The sequence below is a fragment of the Vigna umbellata genome, chromosome 5, assembly GCF_029865625.1.
Source record: "Vigna umbellata cultivar VRB3 chromosome 5, Vumbellata_1.0, whole genome shotgun sequence".
NCBI classification, from domain to species: domain Eukaryota; kingdom Viridiplantae; phylum Streptophyta; class Magnoliopsida; order Fabales; family Fabaceae; genus Vigna; species Vigna umbellata.
The window spans coordinates 25,904,915-25,924,896 of NC_142169.1; the positions used below are offsets into that span (position 1 = coordinate 25,904,915).

A 19,982-nucleotide genomic window follows, 5' to 3' on the forward strand; every position below is an offset into this window, starting at 1 on the left:
CTAAAATAAATGATGAAAATAAAAAAAACAAAACATAACAGGCAAAGAATGGAATTTCACTAAAAAAGCAAAAAACTATATATCCTTCTTTTTAGTTCTAAAGAGAAAATAACGACAACATCTATCTTAAAAATAGTAAAAACAAATATAGGAACTTTAATGAAAAATTAGCATTCTTTTAATTTTTCTCTTAAATATTAAAGTAAAAGAAAGAAAAAATATATATTTTGAAATGTGTTCCTAAACAAATAATGAACTTATTTTATAACAAAAAAAATAGGTCCCGAAATAAATTTTCATGTGAAATTTTTTAAGATAAGTTCCATCTATATGAGATTTCTCTTCATATAATACTCAACAAGTATTGTGTGGTGTAGGGCATGAACCGAACGGTTAGAGGTTAAGACCGTTCGGTTCATCATCTACGACAATGATAGTCAGCCAGATAAACGTGAGGCCAACACTTAAGACATTGATGTTGGGTCTATGTTGTTAATGTTAGGTCATAATTGGGTCAGCACTCAAGGCATTATTGAGTCAATAATTTTGACAAATATCTGAAAGCAAATAATAGAACAGTTAAAATATTAATTAAAAATATTGATAATTGATACGAAATTTATAAATAAGTAACTCAGCGAATTTAAAAGTAAGTTTTTTTTGGACCTGTGATATTGTTAGGTCCATAGAATAATTTATAAATACAAAAATAGACCACAAATGGGGATAGGTTTGACAAAATCTTAAATACTCAATTCTGACAAGTATGATATTTTATTGTTAATTTTATATCTAATTGAGAAATAATATATATATTATATAAAATTACAAGTGACCATTTATTAATGTATTGATATGAATCATAGCTTAATATTTTGAAAAATTGATTGATTTTGAAAAATTAGGAAAAATATTATAGCAGTTTAGGAAAATTTTGACACTGCATTGCATGCATGTCCGTGAAAGTGGAGCAGTTGTAATTCCTAACTTAGGGATCACGGATATTGTAATCGGTATCAGTCTGTGTCATAGCTCTTCCTTCATCTATCTACATTATTGCCACATGAATTGAGAGAGAGAGAGAGAGGAAGATTTTAATACAATAATATATGTACCTCCAAAGACCATGGTCAAATCACTCATTAATGATGAACCTCTATTAATTAACCTACAAAAATTCCCAACTTCATTACTAATTCATATATACTTTTCTTAGCCTTCAAACCCATTCATGTCGGTAGTTGGTGATCAACAACAACCACCATCAAATATCTCTGCAAATCACTTTACATTAAGTGAAATATATAACTACTTATTAGTCCAATCACAATTTCTTATTCCAACCAGTTTTCAGATCAAATGCATGAACAATGTACTTCACCATAACTTTCGTACCGATTTCATTCTCGATCAAACGTGTTTCTTAAAACTTACAAACAAACACTTCATATACATATACATACATACATATATATGAAGAAAATTTATAATTAAAAAGTTCACATAAATTAAAGATAAACTAGTTTTTTCATATATAAATAAATATAAATATCATTTTATAAATTATTTTAGTAAAAATTTATTTATATTTAAAGTATAATTTTTAAGATGATATTAAAATTATTTAAAACTTATACAAGTTATATATTAAATTTATTTAAATAAGTACAAATTTTATTTTATGAATTATTTTTATAAAATTAAATTAAACATAAAATTCTCTTTTTAAAATATTACGATTCTAACATATTATTTATTTGATGATTTCTTTTCGAATGTAATACAAGTATTAAAGATATTTAAATAAGAAGTACCACCTCTTCTATATATCTTCGTATACAGTTTAAGATATTTAAAATAAGATTTTGTTTGACTTTTGTTGAGAAAAAAATTCAAACTATATTTTTTTTATATGTGACAAAAAATCATTCCATTAATTTATAATTATAATTAAAACATGTTAATGGTTAAAAGATTCCACAAATTGTAAGATCTTTTTCACCCAACTTAAACTTTTTCCTAGGATATTCAGCATCATCTTCTCTTTTATTTATTTATTTTTAAAGTAGATCAACTTCAACCATCCACCCATGAAAAGGTTGTAAAAATCTACAATCATTTGCTATTCTTAGTTAAATAGACTTTGCTTTTATTCTTGTACATGTGATTTTGAAAAGTCCACAATTCGGTTTAATATTTAGTCTATATATTTTTCATGTAATTAATTATTTTGGTTCAATTAAACTCTAAATATATTATATTAATGTAGTATGCCATAAAAAAATAATTAATTAAAATACATTTTAATATAAAATATAAGATTTCACTAAAATTAAAATTTTATAAACCAAAATCACATATAAAATGAAACAAAATTACAATTTGTTGTAAATTCTTATATGAGTATAAGTTTTTTTTACAAAATATGATAATAATATATTTGTGTGTGTGTGTAAAAGATTTTTGTTTTTTTTTTTGGGGTATTTGATGTTGATGCGACGTCGCACCAACCAGCATCGTGGGCCTGATTTTGCAGCGAATTTCGGCTGTCAATTATTCTTGAATTTCAGCGACTAAACGTAATTTGGTGCTTGATTTTTGAAAAATACCGCGTGTCATCGTGGCAAGTACAAATAAATAATCTGTCGGTAAGCTTTAATGGCAGTCTTATCGTTTACTATTGGAAGGGCTCTCTTCTGGTCAGTTGTATCATTACATAATCTTACTGTTTCATATTGGGTATGTCAATGTCAACCCATGTTATTGAGGATAATAAATAAATTTGTTTTTACAAAATTTATTTCAATTAAATAAACTAGTGTTACAACTAAAATTTTAATGAACAATAGATGTTAACTAGTTATATAATCCTAATTTAAGTAACTGTAATAAGAATGGTCAAGCAAAAATAGTTAATGAAATTAATAAATATTGAAGTCTAGAATTTTAATTAAAGATATTTAATTAATAAAAATATAAATGTTAAATTCATATGTCATCACAACATTCGATTATGATCGATTTAATCAATTTTAGTGTCTTATTGTAATCTCACGTTAATCATACTATTTTAGTATAATCTCAACACTTATAACAATGGTTGCACTTTGATATAATCTTGTAATTATACATATATAAGGGATAGTGTGGTATTGGATCAAATGTCCTATATATGTATTAATGGAAATCATTTTTACTATAAAGTTATGTTGGTAATGAATATTGTATCAAATTTTACTACATTAACGATAAAACTAAAACTTAAATGATAATTGAGATTAAACTGAACTTGATTTCATTAGAAACAAAATCAAGATATATAATACATCAACTGAACCTAACTCTATATCAAGTTTGATAATAATTTATATGATAAACAATCAACACTTTGCCTACAAAATAATAATGAAGTCTTATAGAATCAAGACATGAATAACTTGTTCAAGCAATGAAGTGTTTTCTGCACAAAGGTAATATAAAAGCATGGAGATGTTATTCAACTTAAATGGAATGGTTATAAGATGATAGGGTTTTTTATGTTTTCATTAGGTAATCTTATTGTTCAGACTTCAAAAGATTATCTATGTGTAAGTTGTATTATAATGTTTATAAACCATATTTATTCACATTTTAGTGGATTTTCATAAAAGTCTTACATTTAGTAATATAAAAATAGAACATAAGAAAGTTATTATAAAAATGAAGACTTGATTTGAGATGAATAACCACACATCAATATGTATCTTGGGTATAGGTGGGAATTTGGTAGTTTTTGTTATAAAAATTATATGTGGAGTGATAATACTTTTTTGAGTATTTGTAAATGTAAGCCTAGAGGTGTAGAACTATGCTAAATTTCTTGTGTGTGTGTTTTTTTTTTAATTTATAGGTGTGCTTCCATTTGAAAAGATTATTTTCAATTGCATGATTCTTAATCGTTGTATCAAAGTTGCAATTCTAATCTTAGGAGGAAGATTAACAGTTCGACATATGTTGAGCAGAGTCAACATTACGTGTCACATTTCTTACAAATAGGTTAGTGTTGTTGATCCTTTTTTGTGCAATGACTTTGTTGATATGTGTAATGGGATCTAGCTTGGTCGATGTGGTATTGGTGATGGATTCCCCTTGAGTATTGGTGAGTTGTTGAAAACAATGATGTGAAAGTTGCTAACAACAAAGTTGATGTACAAGACAATAATAACTAATGACAAAAATTTTTTTTGACATCAATGAGTTTGTGCAAACTACTAGTGGCAAGAGCGGTTCAATCAAATCTATTGTTAGCATGTCAAATCTTTGTTCCAACATGTGAAACTTTTGGATAAGGATAGATATGTTGGTTTTTTTTCACTAAATTGTGTCAAAATAATTGTATAAAAGTTTGCAATTTTTTTTAGAAAACTTTTATGAAGGTTTTCAGTTTTAGCCAAAAAAAATTACACCTTCATAAATAATACTTTTATTGAGTATTGGTGAATTTTAGACTTTGAAGTGTTGAACCATGTCAAATTTTTTGTATGCTTTTATTTAAATTTATGCTCTTATGTGCAAATCTATTTATGTTTGAAGAGATTATTTATTCTCAACAGAACAGTATTATCATTAAGGATGGAAAGAATTATATGTTGGTAGGTTGAATTAAGACATTTATAAATAATCTTATCTTTTAATACAAAAAATTGTGTATTAATAGCCATATAAAGAACAATTAAGAACAATTAGTTTGTGTTATTTATTTTAAAGGATTTTGAGGTGAAAGTGGAGATTTAAATATAAAGTTTATGCATATAAATTATAGATAAAAAATGTACCAATATATTATTATTATTATTATTATTATTATTAGGATGGTATTATTATTATTATTATTATTATTATGGGTTGTTTCTTCTTCTTTCTTGGATACACAGACGACTTCTTTTTTTCTTGGATTGTTGCTTCATCTTTTTCCTTGGAGCAACACAATGGCGTGACCGTGGGCATGGAAGGACAGATGAATGTTGATTGTAAAATCCAAGTTTATTTAAAAACATAAATAACTTGAAAAAGTATGCAAGTGTAATGAAGAATACAATAACAATTATTTAACAAAACAAATTCATAAATTTGCTGGTTGACGATAAGTTAAATGGTAACTGACGAATCAGTTTTTAGCTTATAGGTTAGTTATTAACTAATAAACTTCTAACTTACAAATTTTAAGTTGCATTACAAAAAATATTATATTTACCTATTGATAAAATCTATAAATAATGACAAAAATATGTAGATAATTAATAATTATATATCCACGTATTATTCATAGTAGGTAATTAATAAGTTAGTAAGTTATTTATAAATTTTTTGCATGTGAGAAATATGTTTTTATGCGTAATACATACGGATAGGTAAATTTCTTATTTGTTTATTCATAGATAATTCCTATAACTCAATTTTCGTATTTTCGTGTGTAATTTCTTAATGTTGTTTATCCTTAAGTAAGTTTTACCTACCACTTATCTGTGGATAAATTACTATAAATACATTACATCAATTTCCAAACTATATAGGTCAATACAACATTCATAGTACTTTACTTTTAAAACATAAATACAAACAATACCATTTGAATTATTTCTTTATATATATATATATATATATATATATATATATATATATATATATATATATATATATATATAGTCAAATGCAATATTCAAGCACAATTCACTTAATATTATCCAATCATATATATTATAAATTAATTTCAAATCTCATAAACTGCACGTATTTACATATTTATTTATTTGAAAAATCCGGTGCAGACCATTGAATAAGATATAGAAAGATCTAGAATATAAGACGATGAAGCACAAAGAAATAGAATGAGATGACTAAAGCATTACAAGAATACGAACATGTAATATTCTCATTAGAGAAGAAAAAAGAAAAAGAAAATCTATACTATCCAATACAGATACAAGGAGAAAAAACAAACCAAATGAAAATGTAAGAGTTTCCATATTATAGTTTAGTAAGACAAGATGGAAAAATATTCTTTAAATTAAAAAAATATTACCACATAATTAGTGTATTGAATTTTTAGCGACCTATGTAATAAAGGTGACATAAAATCCTTCTTTTATACTAACACAAAATTTAAATTATAATAAAATAGCCTATATAAACTACTTTTACATAATCAATAAGTCTCTCTATATAAAAATGTTTTAAAGTTATTGATAGTGAGAGAGATGGTTTGATAGCGAAAGCAGAAGAGATGGAACTTGTTCTTGAAGATGAAGATATGTTGATTTACTTTCTATGGCGTGTTGTCATGCATTCAACAACACTTTTAAATAACATACTCTCCTTACTTACTTTCTTCTTCTTTTCTTATACGTAAGAATCAATCATTCATAACAACAACAACGAAACTATTGCACTCGTATTTCACTTTTCACAACTTTTCCAAATAAAATTTGTTTTTTTAAAGGTTTATTACCATAATCATTGTGTTTTCTATTTTACAATTTAGAATATTGTTTCCATTTTATCTTCAAAAAAATATTCAAAATTCAAAATATACATTTAAATTATTCTTAATCTTAATTTTTATACAATTTAAAAATACTGAATGTTTCGGAACATAAAATATCATTCATTCTTCAATAGGTTTAAGATTTTATAGAGTTTAAGAATAATTTATAAGTTAAAAAAAAAAAGAATTAGAAATCAAACCCATACTGTCTTCAATTGTTTGATAAATCCATTTACGAGGTTTTGCTTTAACAACGTTTTCAGTCTTTGCTATTTTCTAATAGCTTCAGTAGTGATTGTTGAGAGGAATATTCCAACTACGTTTTATCAAATATTCCAAATTATTTTTTTTTGGTGAGGTCCATATTTCTCTCTATAAGTATAATCATTTTTTTCGATTTCATTTTGAATATTAAAAACCGTTTTTTTTTTCTGAATAAACAGGGTATATTTCCTGAGCTGTACTTTGTGACAATTACATCTATCACTGTTCTTAAATACCTTATGAATTGTCAAAATAGTAGTTTTTTTATGCTATACTTTATATTTAAATGTATTGACTAATCTCCTTGAAAATTTTATGAACAAATTCCTGATCCTATAACAACTTATATTAATAAAAAAACAAAATAAGAATGTTAAAAATATTATATCTTTTAATCTTTCAGTTAGTTTGTTATTATTTATTATTTGTATTTTGGACTTAGCCCATATTTTTTCAATTATAAATAGAAAAACCCTATGTGTGTTTAACACAAGGGAGATTAATCCCATATATAATTTTCACTATATTTAACAGAAGACATTAAACACAAATAATTATTCTTTATACGTATGAGTAAGAGCAGTGAGCGAGACAGTCGAAAGGCCCATTATATGGGTGTTGCTCCCTCCACTATCCCAAGTGCTTCTGTATTTCTTTACTATTTTTTTTATTTCAAAAATACTTTATACCTCCCAACTAATTTTTTTTATTTCAAAAATATCCTATACTTTCCCACTATCTTCAACAATCTTTATCTTTCTGTCTCTGCATTAATGGAGCATTCATATGACTTAGATTTAAAGTTGTGATATATTGCAAATTTTTATTTACACTTTTCCTTAAATAAGTTTGATATTTATACTTCTTTTATGTCTTCTCAAACAAACTCACTCCTACCCTCTGAACTTTTTGTTTTTTAAAAAAAAATATCACAAAGAAATTAATTTTGGTTATTTTGAAGTAATAAAAAAACAGTTTTTGTTATATGGGCGGTAATAAATCCAATAAAAAACACAAAATTTGTCTATTAAGAAGCATAGTGAGTATGAAAACTTATATAGACAAAATAATGAAAGATAAAAAAAGTAATAATGGTCGTACAAAAGAAATGAGAAGGACAGCAAAAGTGGGGTAGGAAGATAAAAACGGGGTGTGAATAAAAGTAGTTTGTATTGAACCCAAAATAACGATTAAAGTGTAAACTACTTCGAAAAAAAAAAGAGTGACAGGGGACGGTAGAAAGTTTCTTCCTGCACATCTATAACTTTCTTTCTGCACCTTTATAATTTTTTTTCCATTTTTCTCTTCGGATTTTAGAATCTAAATTTTTATTTATTTATTTATGGATTGTACAGTTGTGCAATCTAGAAGATAAATATGAATTTTAAATCATATAATTCAAAAATAAAATAACTTTTAAAGTTTTGTTTTTTCTCAAAAATAGTTATCAGATTATACTATTTGAAAATCATTTGGCTTTCAGATTACATAATGTAAAAGTATTTTCTAATTTATTTATCAAATTATATAATTCAAATTTTTTTTCTAAAGAAAAAACTTTCAAATTATAAAATCTGAAATTAAAAAATAATTTCTAAATTGTATAATCTAAAAAGGTTGAAATAGAAAAAAAAATCTTATGGGCTGTAGGAAGAAAGCTATGCATGGAATGCAAACTGACACTGCCAGGACGCTATACAAGGCTGAAAACACAATAACGCAAAATACCATTCACATAATACCCTGACACCAGATTTTACAATATGTAATTTTGAACTATTTTTTAATTTTTTGTGTATATAAATTATCCAGTTAAAAAAATACTAATATAATTAATAAAAATTGTAAGTTGTTTAAATTGAGAACTAAGATTACAGAAAGTAAAAATTAAAAAAAAAAACACCACATTCTCAAATAAAAAACAAAAAGAATGGTCAAAGTTACAATTTTGAGAAAGAACGAACTTCAGTCCTCGAACATTCATTGTAGCAAAGAAAACTGTTTGCTGAAAAATATTCCCAACCAGAACAATTGCACGTTGCTCAACTTCACAAGACATAAATAGGCATGATGGACCAACTTTAAGAGAGGGAGACATTCTGTTGTCCTTTTAAAAGATAATCATAAGAACATGCACTTAGTTTTTTTTTTCATCCAAATTTTACAAATTTAAATGTACTGTTTTCAATTTTTCATTTTGTTGTTAAGGTTTATCTTTTGTAAGTTTTATGGATACTTTATGCTTCACTCAGTCAGACAATAGTTCAGTTTTTGACTGTATTTGGTGATCCAATGAACCTTTAATGCATTACTTTGACTGCACAGAAAGAGATTGTTGTGCGGCAAAGCAATGAGCTTTTGGCATTAGGTTTGAGGTAAATATGAAATATGCAGATTACATTATGCATAAACATCAATGAAGATCCGTCCAGAAAACGTGTGAATCTCAGACAGCATAATGTGAAAATAGATAAAAGTAATGATAATTAAGAAGGGTGGAGTGGTTTAAGTCACTTTCCGTTGGCTCCTCCAATTTCTTCCCTCCCCTTTTGGGAATCCCTACACTGACGTCAACAGCTAGCTGGCAAGTGGCACCTGTCGGTGATTCTCTTTCATCATCTCTTCTTTAATGTTTTTCCCACTTGCCCTATTGTTTCTTACCACTTCCATGTGCTTTTTTTAAGCTTCTCTCACTTTTTGGCATATTATTAGATAGATTTGATTTTGCTGTAGCTTTCATTTTTACCATCTTTCTGTCAAAACCTGATTTTTCTTTCTTAAATTATTAATGTGAATTTGGTTCAACAGTGATGTTTCTTTCATGACGGATGTGTTGAAGGTCCCACAGAGAGTAAATCATGTTTAGACATGCTTATTCTTTTGGGCTGTTTAGTTTCTGTGATATTTTTTTTTCTCAACCTTTCAACTGTCTCTGCAGTTCTTGTTTTGCGGTTCTAACTTCTCAGTCACATAAGTTCCTCACGGGGGTGAGTGAGTGAACTTTGAATAAGTAAGTGCTTTGTATGAGTTTTTGAGGTTTGCCTTGTTAGGTTTTGATCTTTGATGCGTGGTGTGGTGTGGCAGTTGAAGTTGTATTGAAAAAGGTGATTTTTTTCGCAGTGGCAAGCATGGCAAGAGGAAGAGCAGATGTGAACTCTAGAAAAAATTTAGTCGTGGCTGTGTTGTTTTTGGTGATTGTTGGTGTTTTCTTCTACTTTTATTCTCAGAGTGGCGATTCATCTATTGTTGAGTATGGGGATAAATCTTTGAGACAATTGGGTTTGAAAGGAGACAGAGATGTGAGCGAATCTTCCTCCACACTTATTGGAGGAGAGGACAGTGCTATACCAAAGACCATTCCAGTGAGTTAATTTAAGATTTTGAACTGAATAAGTTTAATGTTTTCCATTGACACTACCCTAGAATTTGAGTTTCTACTACTATGGCACGTTCAACTTTTTTTTACTCTCGTATTTACCTTTTTAAGGTCTGTGACGATCGTCTATCAGAGCTTATTCCTTGTCTGGACAGAAACCTCATATACCAAACAAGATTGAAGCTTGATTTAGCACTGATGGAGCACTATGAAAGACACTGCCCAATACCTGAGAGGCGTTATAACTGTTTGATTCCTCCTCCTCCAGGGTACAAGGTGACGTTTTCACTCTCCTGGGATTGCTTACGTTAGATGGAACTATGAAAGTTCAGTGTTTTGAAATATTCTTTGCTTAAGTTTTTAGTTTCTTATGTTGATCTTGATAATAGATTCCAATCAACTGGCCCAAAAGCAGAGACCAGGTGTGGAAGGCAAACATACCTCATACCCATCTTGCAACTGAAAAATCTGACCAGAATTGGATGGTTGTGAAAGGTGAAAAAATAGTTTTTCCTGGTGGAGGAACCCACTTCCATTATGGTGCCGATAAATACATTGCTTCAATTGCTAATGTAAGCTTCAATTACCAATGTAATGCTTCAATTGTTCAAGATCTGTTAATTTTCTGTCAAAATTTGTCCTAATTGAGAGTATTTCAATCCATTCACAATTTTGTTACAGATGCTTAATTTTCCAAACAATAATATAAACAATGAGGAAGAGTGAGGTCTGTTCTTGATGTTGGGTGTGGAGTTGCTAGCTTTGGAGGATATCTTCTTTCTTCTGATGTGATAGCAATGTCATTGGCTCCAAACGATGTTCATCAGAATCAAATTCAGTTTGCCTTAGAGAGGGGAATTCCAGCATATCTTGGTGTCTTAGGGACCCTGAGGCTCCCTTACCCAAGTAGATCTTTTGAATTTGCTCATTGTTCTCGCTGTAGAATCGATTGGCTTCAGAGAGATGGTATCCTTCTCCTTGAGCTGGATAGGTTATTGAGGCCAGGAGGTTATTTTGCATATTCATCTCCTGAAGCCTATGCACAGGATGAGGAAGATAGGAGAATATGGAGAGAATGAGTGCTCTTGTGGAGAGGATGTGCTGGAAAATTGCTGCTAAGAGGAATCAGACTGTTATTTGGATCAAGCCTCTCACAAATAGTTGCTACTTAAAGAGAATGCCTGGTACTTTGCCTCCACTATGCAGATCTGATGATGATCCTGATGCTGTCTCCGGAGTTAAAATGAAAGCTTGCATTTCACGCTATTCTGATCGTGAGTCATATTTCCTATGTCTTACAATATCATGATATATGCTGAAAATAATGTTCTCATATCATTAGTTGTTCTTACTGGAAGTTCCAGATCGACTAGAGTATAAGTGAGTGCAAACTTCATTTTACAAATTAGTTTTGTAAAATTGAGTTAGGTTTAAATTCCATTTCTTAATCATTCAAAGTTATGATTATGCAGCAAAATAATGCCCTCATGGTTATGCAGCTGTTGAATAGTTCACTTTATGAAATTGCTTTTGTTATTGCCATTATAGATAGGTCCATGTCTCTCTGGAGATATGGTATATATCATAATACTATATCGTTTTTCCATGTTTCACTAGCAATGGCTTTAGTAGTTAATAACTCTTTTATGCAATAATAGTATATTCTGGTTTTGTATGCAGAAATGCACAAAGCAAAAGGAAGTGGTTTGGCTCCTTGGCCAGCTCGATTGACTACTCCACCTCCTCGTCTGGCTGAAATTCACTATTCTACTAAAATGTTTGAGAAGGACGTGGTAATTTTTAACTCTCTTGATCACCATTTTAATATCTCCAATATAATTCTTTCACTGATCAGAAAGAAGTATCAACGTGAGGCTTCGACTAGCTGTAACAGAAGAAGAAAATATGAAAGAAAATACAAGAACAAGGGGGGAGGATGCTTAAAAACCCTACCTGGCATTAATCAACTCATAGTAATAGATAACTGAGATCACATGCGTTACTAGACCGTATTTTACCATGAACAAGTTCATATTATACCCATCTGTTGCCTAGGCATCAGTTTGCCCCCTAAATTTTCCTTCTACAATTGGTTCCTTATTCATTATCTATTGGAAGACCATCTAAGATGACACCTTATGAACAATTCTTTATATTAGTTGAATGTCTTAAGATATAGATTTTAAGCCTAACTCAATTTTATAGAACCCGCTTATAAGATGAAATTTACACTTGCTTTAGATACTGTAAATTGACTTTATCACTAATCGATGTGAAACTTTTAACAATATGTAGTTATTCTATATCTTCTTCTCCAGTTCTAAGATGATCATGATGATCTTGCAATGGAAATTGACATGAACAAACAAACGAATGTTGGCTAGTTTTACTAGAGATCTAACTTTGTGCAGGAAGTTTGGCAAGAAAGAGTTGATAATTACTGGAGCAAGCTAGGCAGTAAGATTAAAGCAGGCACAATACGGAATGTGATGGATATGAGGGCAAATATAGGTTCATTTGCAGCAGCTTTGAAAGACAAAGATGTATGGGTTATGAATGTGGTGCCACAAAATGAACCAAAATCTCTCGCCATAATATATGACAGAGGATTGATAGGAGCAGTTCACAACTGGTATGGCTCGTTTCTTTCACGAAACAATTATTTTAACAAGCTCAATTTATGGCAAACCTTATTCAAATTTTTGTTTCATTTTACTACTTACTCTCTCCTTTGGATAAATGAACATAAAATGCAAGAACCAATCAAAACATTAAATTGTTCACATTCTAAGCCACAAGAAGAACTTATATTAGATGTTTCTTTTATTAGAGTTCAATAATCAAAGACTTTTCAAGGTAGATATCATACAATTTAACAAACTAATCATATTTGATGATTTGTGATTGGATGATAGTTAAAAAATTTAAATTAGATGTATTTTTTATTCTTAATTACAACACATTTTATAATTTGCTTAAGATTGAAATACTCTTTAATTATAATCAATTTACCTAAATTTTAGATTGACTTAAATATGTTATTGGTCCAATTTTATCGTTTTGGTTCCTATACTTTTTTTTCCATTGGTTCTTATAATTTCAAATTTTACTATTTTGACCGTTATTGTTAGGGTCTCCTGCTTAAATGATGATGTGACACGCATGAGTAATGTCATGAAGACACATGACAACATGACACCATGTGGCACCACTTATTATCAGGACATGACATTTTGTATAATACATCATCACTTAAAGAATAGATTTTAGATATTCGGAATTAAAATACTAAAATTTTAAGATATAGGAACCAAAATGATAAAATTTATATATTATAAAAACCATTTAGGTATTTAGTACAAATCTACTTTTATAAATTAATATTTTGTTATTTTTAATGATATTTTTTAAATACTGTCACTTAAATATAAAATTTATCTAAAAATAAATATTTATATATATTTTTTAAGTTATACCGAATTTTACATCTAATATTAGTTAAATTTTTAAATTAATTTACAGTTCTTGTTTCATGAAATAATGAACGGTTACCGTGAATCATATTAATTAATGGGTAGTTTGAAACTATTTGATAGCCGGTAGTTAGTTAGATTTAATCAGCGAAAAATCTCGTCAAAATAGCTTTTACCCCATGATACTACGTCAAGAAAGTCTACCTATACTGTACAAATTCAATTTTTATGGTGAGTTTTATATTTATATACTATAAAGTTAAATGTCAAATATTATATAGTGGGTCCTTTTTGAAGGAAAAGAAAGAGGTAATAAGTTCTCTTGAGAAGAAAATCTTATTCAGTAAAACCAACATTATTTCAGTTATTGAAATATTGACTCAACATGATCTGATAATTTGTTCAAATATGAAAACCTGGTATTAACCATGCTATGGCTATTTATATATTTTATGAATGGAACAGGTGTGAAGCTTTTTCAAGCTACCCTCGAACTTATGATCTTCTTCATGCATGGACTGTATTTTCTGATATTATTAAGAAAGAATGCAGTCCAGAGGACTTGTTGATTGAGATGGATAGAATTCTGAGGCCAAAGGGCTTCATCATTGTCTATGATAAGCGGTCAGTGGTGGAGTATGTGAGGAAATACTTGCCTGCATTACACTGGGAAGTTGTGACAAATTATGACATTGATCAAGGTAAAGATGATGAAGATGAAGAAGATGATCATGCAGTGGTTATAATTCAAAAGAAGATGTGGCTCACAAGTGATAGTATCCAGGTTTCAGAATAGTGTCATAATATTCACTGTATAAGTTCACATTAATTTCTGTAGCCTTATTACTGAGGCCTAAGTTTTCAGTGTAGCTCTCTTCACTGTAGACGTAAGTCGCAGTGAAAGCTCACTCAAATCATCATATCTTTTTATTTGAATTTATTTATTAAATTTTGGACGCTTCAGCGTTTATATCCACACCTAAGGGATACCGATTTTTCAATTAATTTTTACATATTACTGTACTAGATATTGTAGTTTTTTTTCTACACTTATGTTTTGGGATCACGTTGGCCCCTTGGTTGTTAACCTAAGTGCTTGAAAGGGGTACTATTGGCATGCAGGACTCTAAAAAACATGGTTTAGGTGGAGTTGAGTCCTGCCATAACTTGGGTTGTTATTTAAAGGAAAATAGTGCTTTGCTCAAACAATAGAGCACGACCCTCGAGTCGAGAAGACTGACATAGTACTGCTTAAATTGGATACTTTTATGGTCGGTGAGGATTTGTTGTTTTTTTAGACTCTGCTCCTTAATTGTCCCAACAGGCTCAGCTTATAAATAATGTACCATTTATAAGCCTAAGCAAATTCCATGACTTCAAAAACACATAAGACCAAGAAAAGAATGACTACTGTTATTAATTAACTCTTGTTTTGGTGAGTTCAGACCATTATGTAACATTACTATAATGGTGGTTTGGAACTTTGGATCCATAAATTTCCCTTTGCTTTGTTAAGAAAAATAATGAAAAGAATTATCAATATTACGTACGTATGCAGCAGTTGATCAAGTAATCACTATCTGGAGCAATTTAATGAGAAGTTCAGAACTTCTGTCATTTGTAATCACTTTTCTGATTTTTTGTTTTGGGCTGCAATGGGGCAAAGTTAGTAGCTGCCACAATTTTCGCTTGAGTTCAGAAATTTACAATTTAATTCTCATTTTCATCCTACTAAGGAAAAGAAACATAAATAAGCTTATCAAAATTTGCATTCAACTTAGTATAGTTTTAGTTTACTCGCTTATATTATCTAAGCTAAATCGAAATTACANACTTGATCAATTAAGTTAAAATAAAATAAAATCTAAAACAACAAAAGGCAAATATGGAAATTGTTTTTATATTTTAAAGACACAAAAATTACACCATTAATATATATATATATATATATATATATATATATATATATATATATATATATATATATATGGGTTTGTTATACGTTTGTTTTTCAGTTGGTACATTTTAGCAATGTGTACCGGGTTTTAGTAGACAAAAATATCCTTATATATCATGGATTCTAAGTTTTAAGGGTTAAGAGTATTTTAATAATTTTCATTCTCAACACTAAAAAAAAAGAAACCCCCAAAACCCTTACTCACCTCTCTCATTCCTCTGAACCCTTTCTCTTTCCTGTTTCTCACTCCAATCTTCACTCCAATCTTTTCTCTGTCATCCCATTCCTACTGTAGCCTCAATTGAAAAAAAAATCAAATCGAAGGAATTTTATCTAATTTTTGTCTAATTTTCACAAGCATAATGACATCAAATCGAAGGAATTGGTAATTGGCCTGGAAAAAAATCATAAATACTCGTTGTTAAACAATTTCTTCCAAAAAGTGACTTTATAATGAGTTTTTATTTTATAATTTTTGTCGTATATAATTTTATCTAATTTTCACAAGCATAATCGACATCCGAAAGAATTGGTAATTGGCCTCAAGGGTTTTTTTAGAAATGATGATTCAACATAAGCAGATGATGAAATTAGAGAGGTTAGTGAAGATGGTGAAATTGAAGAGATCTTGAATGAACATTTGCCTGAAGGTGAATATGTCAATAACTCAATTCTTTACAAAGGCAAATTTTTTAAAGGCAAGTGTTTCTGATTTTTTCAATTGGGGCTACCATAGGGATGAAAGATAAAAGGTTGGAGTGAGAGATATGAAAGAGAAAGGATTGAGATGAATAAGAGAGGTGAATAAGGGTTTGGGGGGTTTCTTTTTTTTTTTTTAAAGTTTTGAGAATGAAAATTATTAAAATACCCTTAACCTTAAAACTTAAAATCCATGATATATAAGGGTATTTTTGTCTATTAAAATCCGGTACACATTGCTAAAATGTACCAACTGAAAAGCAGGCGTACTCGTTAGCAAACCCCATATTTTCACTCCTATTTACTTATGGAAACGTGATAGCATAGAAATAATTATTAAAAGTTTCAATTATTTTAATTTAAATATAGGCATGTGTATTATATGATAAGTACATGTTTACTTATGTTCTTTACCCAGCTAACAAACTAAAAGTTGGAATTTATTTTATTATTGACATTAAAGTTATCTAAAATCAAGGGTTTTATATATGTCTAAATAAGAAAACAAAATAGAACCATTAAATACATTAAATCTTAAAATGAGTAATACATTTTCTTTTATTGTTAACTGGGACATTTTCTTACATAAATGACAAAAAAAAAATTCAACCTAAAACATTATAGAAATTACTGAGTTGACTTACCACTATATTTTCTCAAACATTATATAGATCGAGTTCTCATATTTATAATTTTGTAGTAACTGTATATAGTAAGCTGCTTTAAGTATTTCATCAAGTATATATATGAAACTCAACCACCACACAGTATCCAATTTTACTTTGTATATCAATGGATAAATCTTCAAAAATGTGATTTTTTTTTCTCTTAAGCTAGATGACTTCATTGAACATTTCCTATGGTTAAGATTTATACCTCCAATATCATGTAAATCATATAAGAATGATATTTTAAAAGTAGGACTTAATTTTTGTGTGAGACAAGTAGGATTTGTTTGATTCACATGTAAAATAACGAGAGAGTAAATTAAAAAGATTTATAATTTTATATAAAAAAGGCTTTGAATTTGGTTTGTGTTTTAAAATTTATAGAAAATGAGGTGAGAAGTGGACAAAGGTGGTGTCAGAAATTAAAGTATGATCTTTGTAGAGAGAAAGAAAAGGTTAAAAGGGGTAAACGGGTAGGGGTATTTAGGTAAAATGAGAAGGAACTGTCATTCAAGGCTACAGGGTCAAGAAACAGAATCATGTTATTCCCTAATTTTTACCCCTTCAAACTTTTTCCTGTCTCCATCCAAACCTACTGTCCAAACTTTCTTTCCTATTTCCTCCAAAGCCCTAATAACTCTCTTCTCCTTCATCGTCTTCTTCATCATCTTATTCTTTCTTTCTCTCTCTCTCTACCTAACACACAACACAAGAAAGAATATTAATAAAACCATTAACAAGAAACGATGAAAATTTGAGTTTGCTCCACCCTTTAAAGGAAAAAAACCCAATCCCTCAGCAATATCAGAAATCAAAGCTACTAAAAAAACCACAAACACCTACCCTTGTGACCTTTCTAGTATTGCTCAACACACACTCACAACAACGGGCCACTCACTCCCATCAATCTCATCACATTCTCAACGTCAATAAATCTTCTTTTGCTTCACCATTTGCAGGTACATGTCTGTCACCTCTCTCTCTCTCTCTCTCTCTCTTCTCTTCTCTTTCTCACCCATCGAATAAAGAAATACAAAAAACCCCATCAAGTCTGTAACACCAATCAACAATTAATCAGACTTTGTTCCCTTTCCTTTTTTTTTCTTTTCTTTTTTAATAATTTTCCCCTTTAAGGTTGTTGTTTTCATTTACAGTAACTTCTAAAAGGAAAAAAACATTAAAAAAGAAATTATTCAAACAAAAGGACATTTCCTCAACTGTTATCCAAACTATAAGTATAGTAATTGTTTATCTCAATTAACCTTCATCTCTCTCACACTCCTCACTCTGGTCACTGTCTTGGGAACCCTAGAACAGCAACCCAGATACACTATTCCCAGACACACACACACAGAAAATCGAAACAATTAACCTTGGATCTGCAAAGCGACCACGAGGGGCCATGGATTCAAATATTCAAGACTTTATAGACACATGTAACTCCGACAACACCTGCAACCTCATCACCAATACCACCACCACCAACTTAACCACAACTGCTTCCTCTTCCTCCGCTGCTTCCAACTCCATCGCCAGCAGCAGCCGCTACGAGAACCAGAAACGCCGTGACTGGAACACCTTCGGTCAATACCTCAAGAATCACCGACCCCCTCTCTCCCTCTCAAGGTGTAGCGGTGCACACGTCCTTGAATTCCTAAGGTACCCACATACAATACACACCCTTTTAACTAGTTTTACACACCATGCACCTCTTCTTTCTCTTTTTTTTTTCGGATGAAGAAGAGCATATGTATCTTCCCTGAGAATCAATCTTGCTAGAACCAGATAGTTTTCATCTGAGTTATACCAAGATTGTTTTCCTTCCATTATACATGCGCCTGTTTGTTATGAATACAAACTTTTTTTTTTTTGGTAATTACTGCTGTGAGTGTAGGTACCTGGATCAATTTGGGAAGACGAAAGTGCACACACCGATCTGCCCCTTTTACGGGCACCCGAACCCTCCGGCACCTTGTCCATGTCCTCTCAGGCAAGCTTGGGGGAGCCTTGACGCTCTGATTGGACGGTTGCGTGCAGCTTTTGAGGAAAATGGAGGAAAGCCCGAGGCAAACCCTTTTGGAGCTCGAGCTGTGAGACTCTACCTTCGCGAGGTTCGTGATCTGCAATCCAAAGCAAGAGGAATTAGCTACGAGAAGAAGAAAAGGAAGCGTCCACCACCTCAGCAACAACCCATGCCACTGCCTCATCATTCTCTCCCTCCTCCAGGTGCAAGTGCAACTCATTAGAGGAATTCAATTCTCACTCCATGCCAAATTCTACTCTTTTTCTCCCTGTCAAAACTTCTTCCTCCTCAACTGGGGTCTCTTCTTTTAATCCAATAAGCTATTAGAGTTATGGTCTAATTTAGTATCACAACATTTAGGGTTTTTTTTTTCTTTTCTTCTTTGTCATTTTTTTTTTGTGAAAGCTGCTATATCTGGTCTATATAGACTGTTTGTCTTTGGATCCTGTTTGTTCAGGGAGAAGAAAAAGTTTAAAATTAAATTCTGGGATATCATGCATCTCTGCTTAAAAAGCAGACAGTGCGGTACTGGTAGTAGACTGATAGTGCGTGGGAAGTACTGAAAAGTGGAAGTGAGACTGTGAGAGTGAATGGATATACATGGAAGCCATGATCCTTGTGATGAGAAACCAAAAGTATGGTATTATTATTCATAGTTCTACATATTTGTACTTTTCGATGTTGTCAAGCTTAGACTTGTTTATTAATTATGCGTCTTAATTTTATCATGCTTAGCTTTTGGAATAAATATATATTATTTCAATTTTCTATTTTCCAAGGATTCGATTTTCCTACATACAAAGTTGCTAACAATTTCATTCCACAAATAGATGATTGTTTTTGAACCAGAAAACTACAGGTAGGAAGTCACTTCCATACGTGGTGATGTTGGATAACATTTTTTTACATTTGGGACATTGATGATCATCATTTTCTCATATCTACAAATGAGTGTTCTTTCTCGACCTCCTTTTTTCCTCACACTTGCCACTTATATAT

The 19,982-nt window shown here is 30.1% G+C and overlaps 1 protein-coding gene and 1 pseudogene across 2 annotated transcripts; both read left to right on the top strand.

Annotated features, from left to right (window-relative positions):
* The first annotated feature begins 9,644 nt into the window (after positions 1 to 9,644).
* LOC148198004 (putative methyltransferase PMT3) lies at positions 9,645 to 14,662 on the top strand (annotated as a pseudogene). The gene is made up of 8 exons (XR_015786964.1): positions 9,645 to 9,797; positions 9,908 to 10,149; positions 10,275 to 10,439; positions 10,553 to 10,735; positions 10,845 to 11,437; positions 11,844 to 11,956; positions 12,575 to 12,795; positions 14,102 to 14,662. The product of XR_015786964.1 is annotated as a putative methyltransferase PMT3 (transcript).
* A 3,471-nt stretch (positions 14,663 to 18,133) lies between these two features.
* LOC124836133 (protein LIGHT-DEPENDENT SHORT HYPOCOTYLS 4-like) lies at positions 18,134 to 19,753 on the top strand. Its single transcript, XM_047311224.2, has 2 exons — positions 18,134 to 18,619; positions 18,855 to 19,753. The coding sequence occupies exons 1-2, from the start codon at positions 18,363 to 18,365 to the stop codon at positions 19,204 to 19,206; spliced, it is 609 nt and encodes a 202-aa protein (XP_047167180.1). The 5' UTR covers positions 18,134 to 18,362; the 3' UTR covers positions 19,207 to 19,753.
* Positions 19,754 to 19,982: the final 229 nt, after the last annotated feature.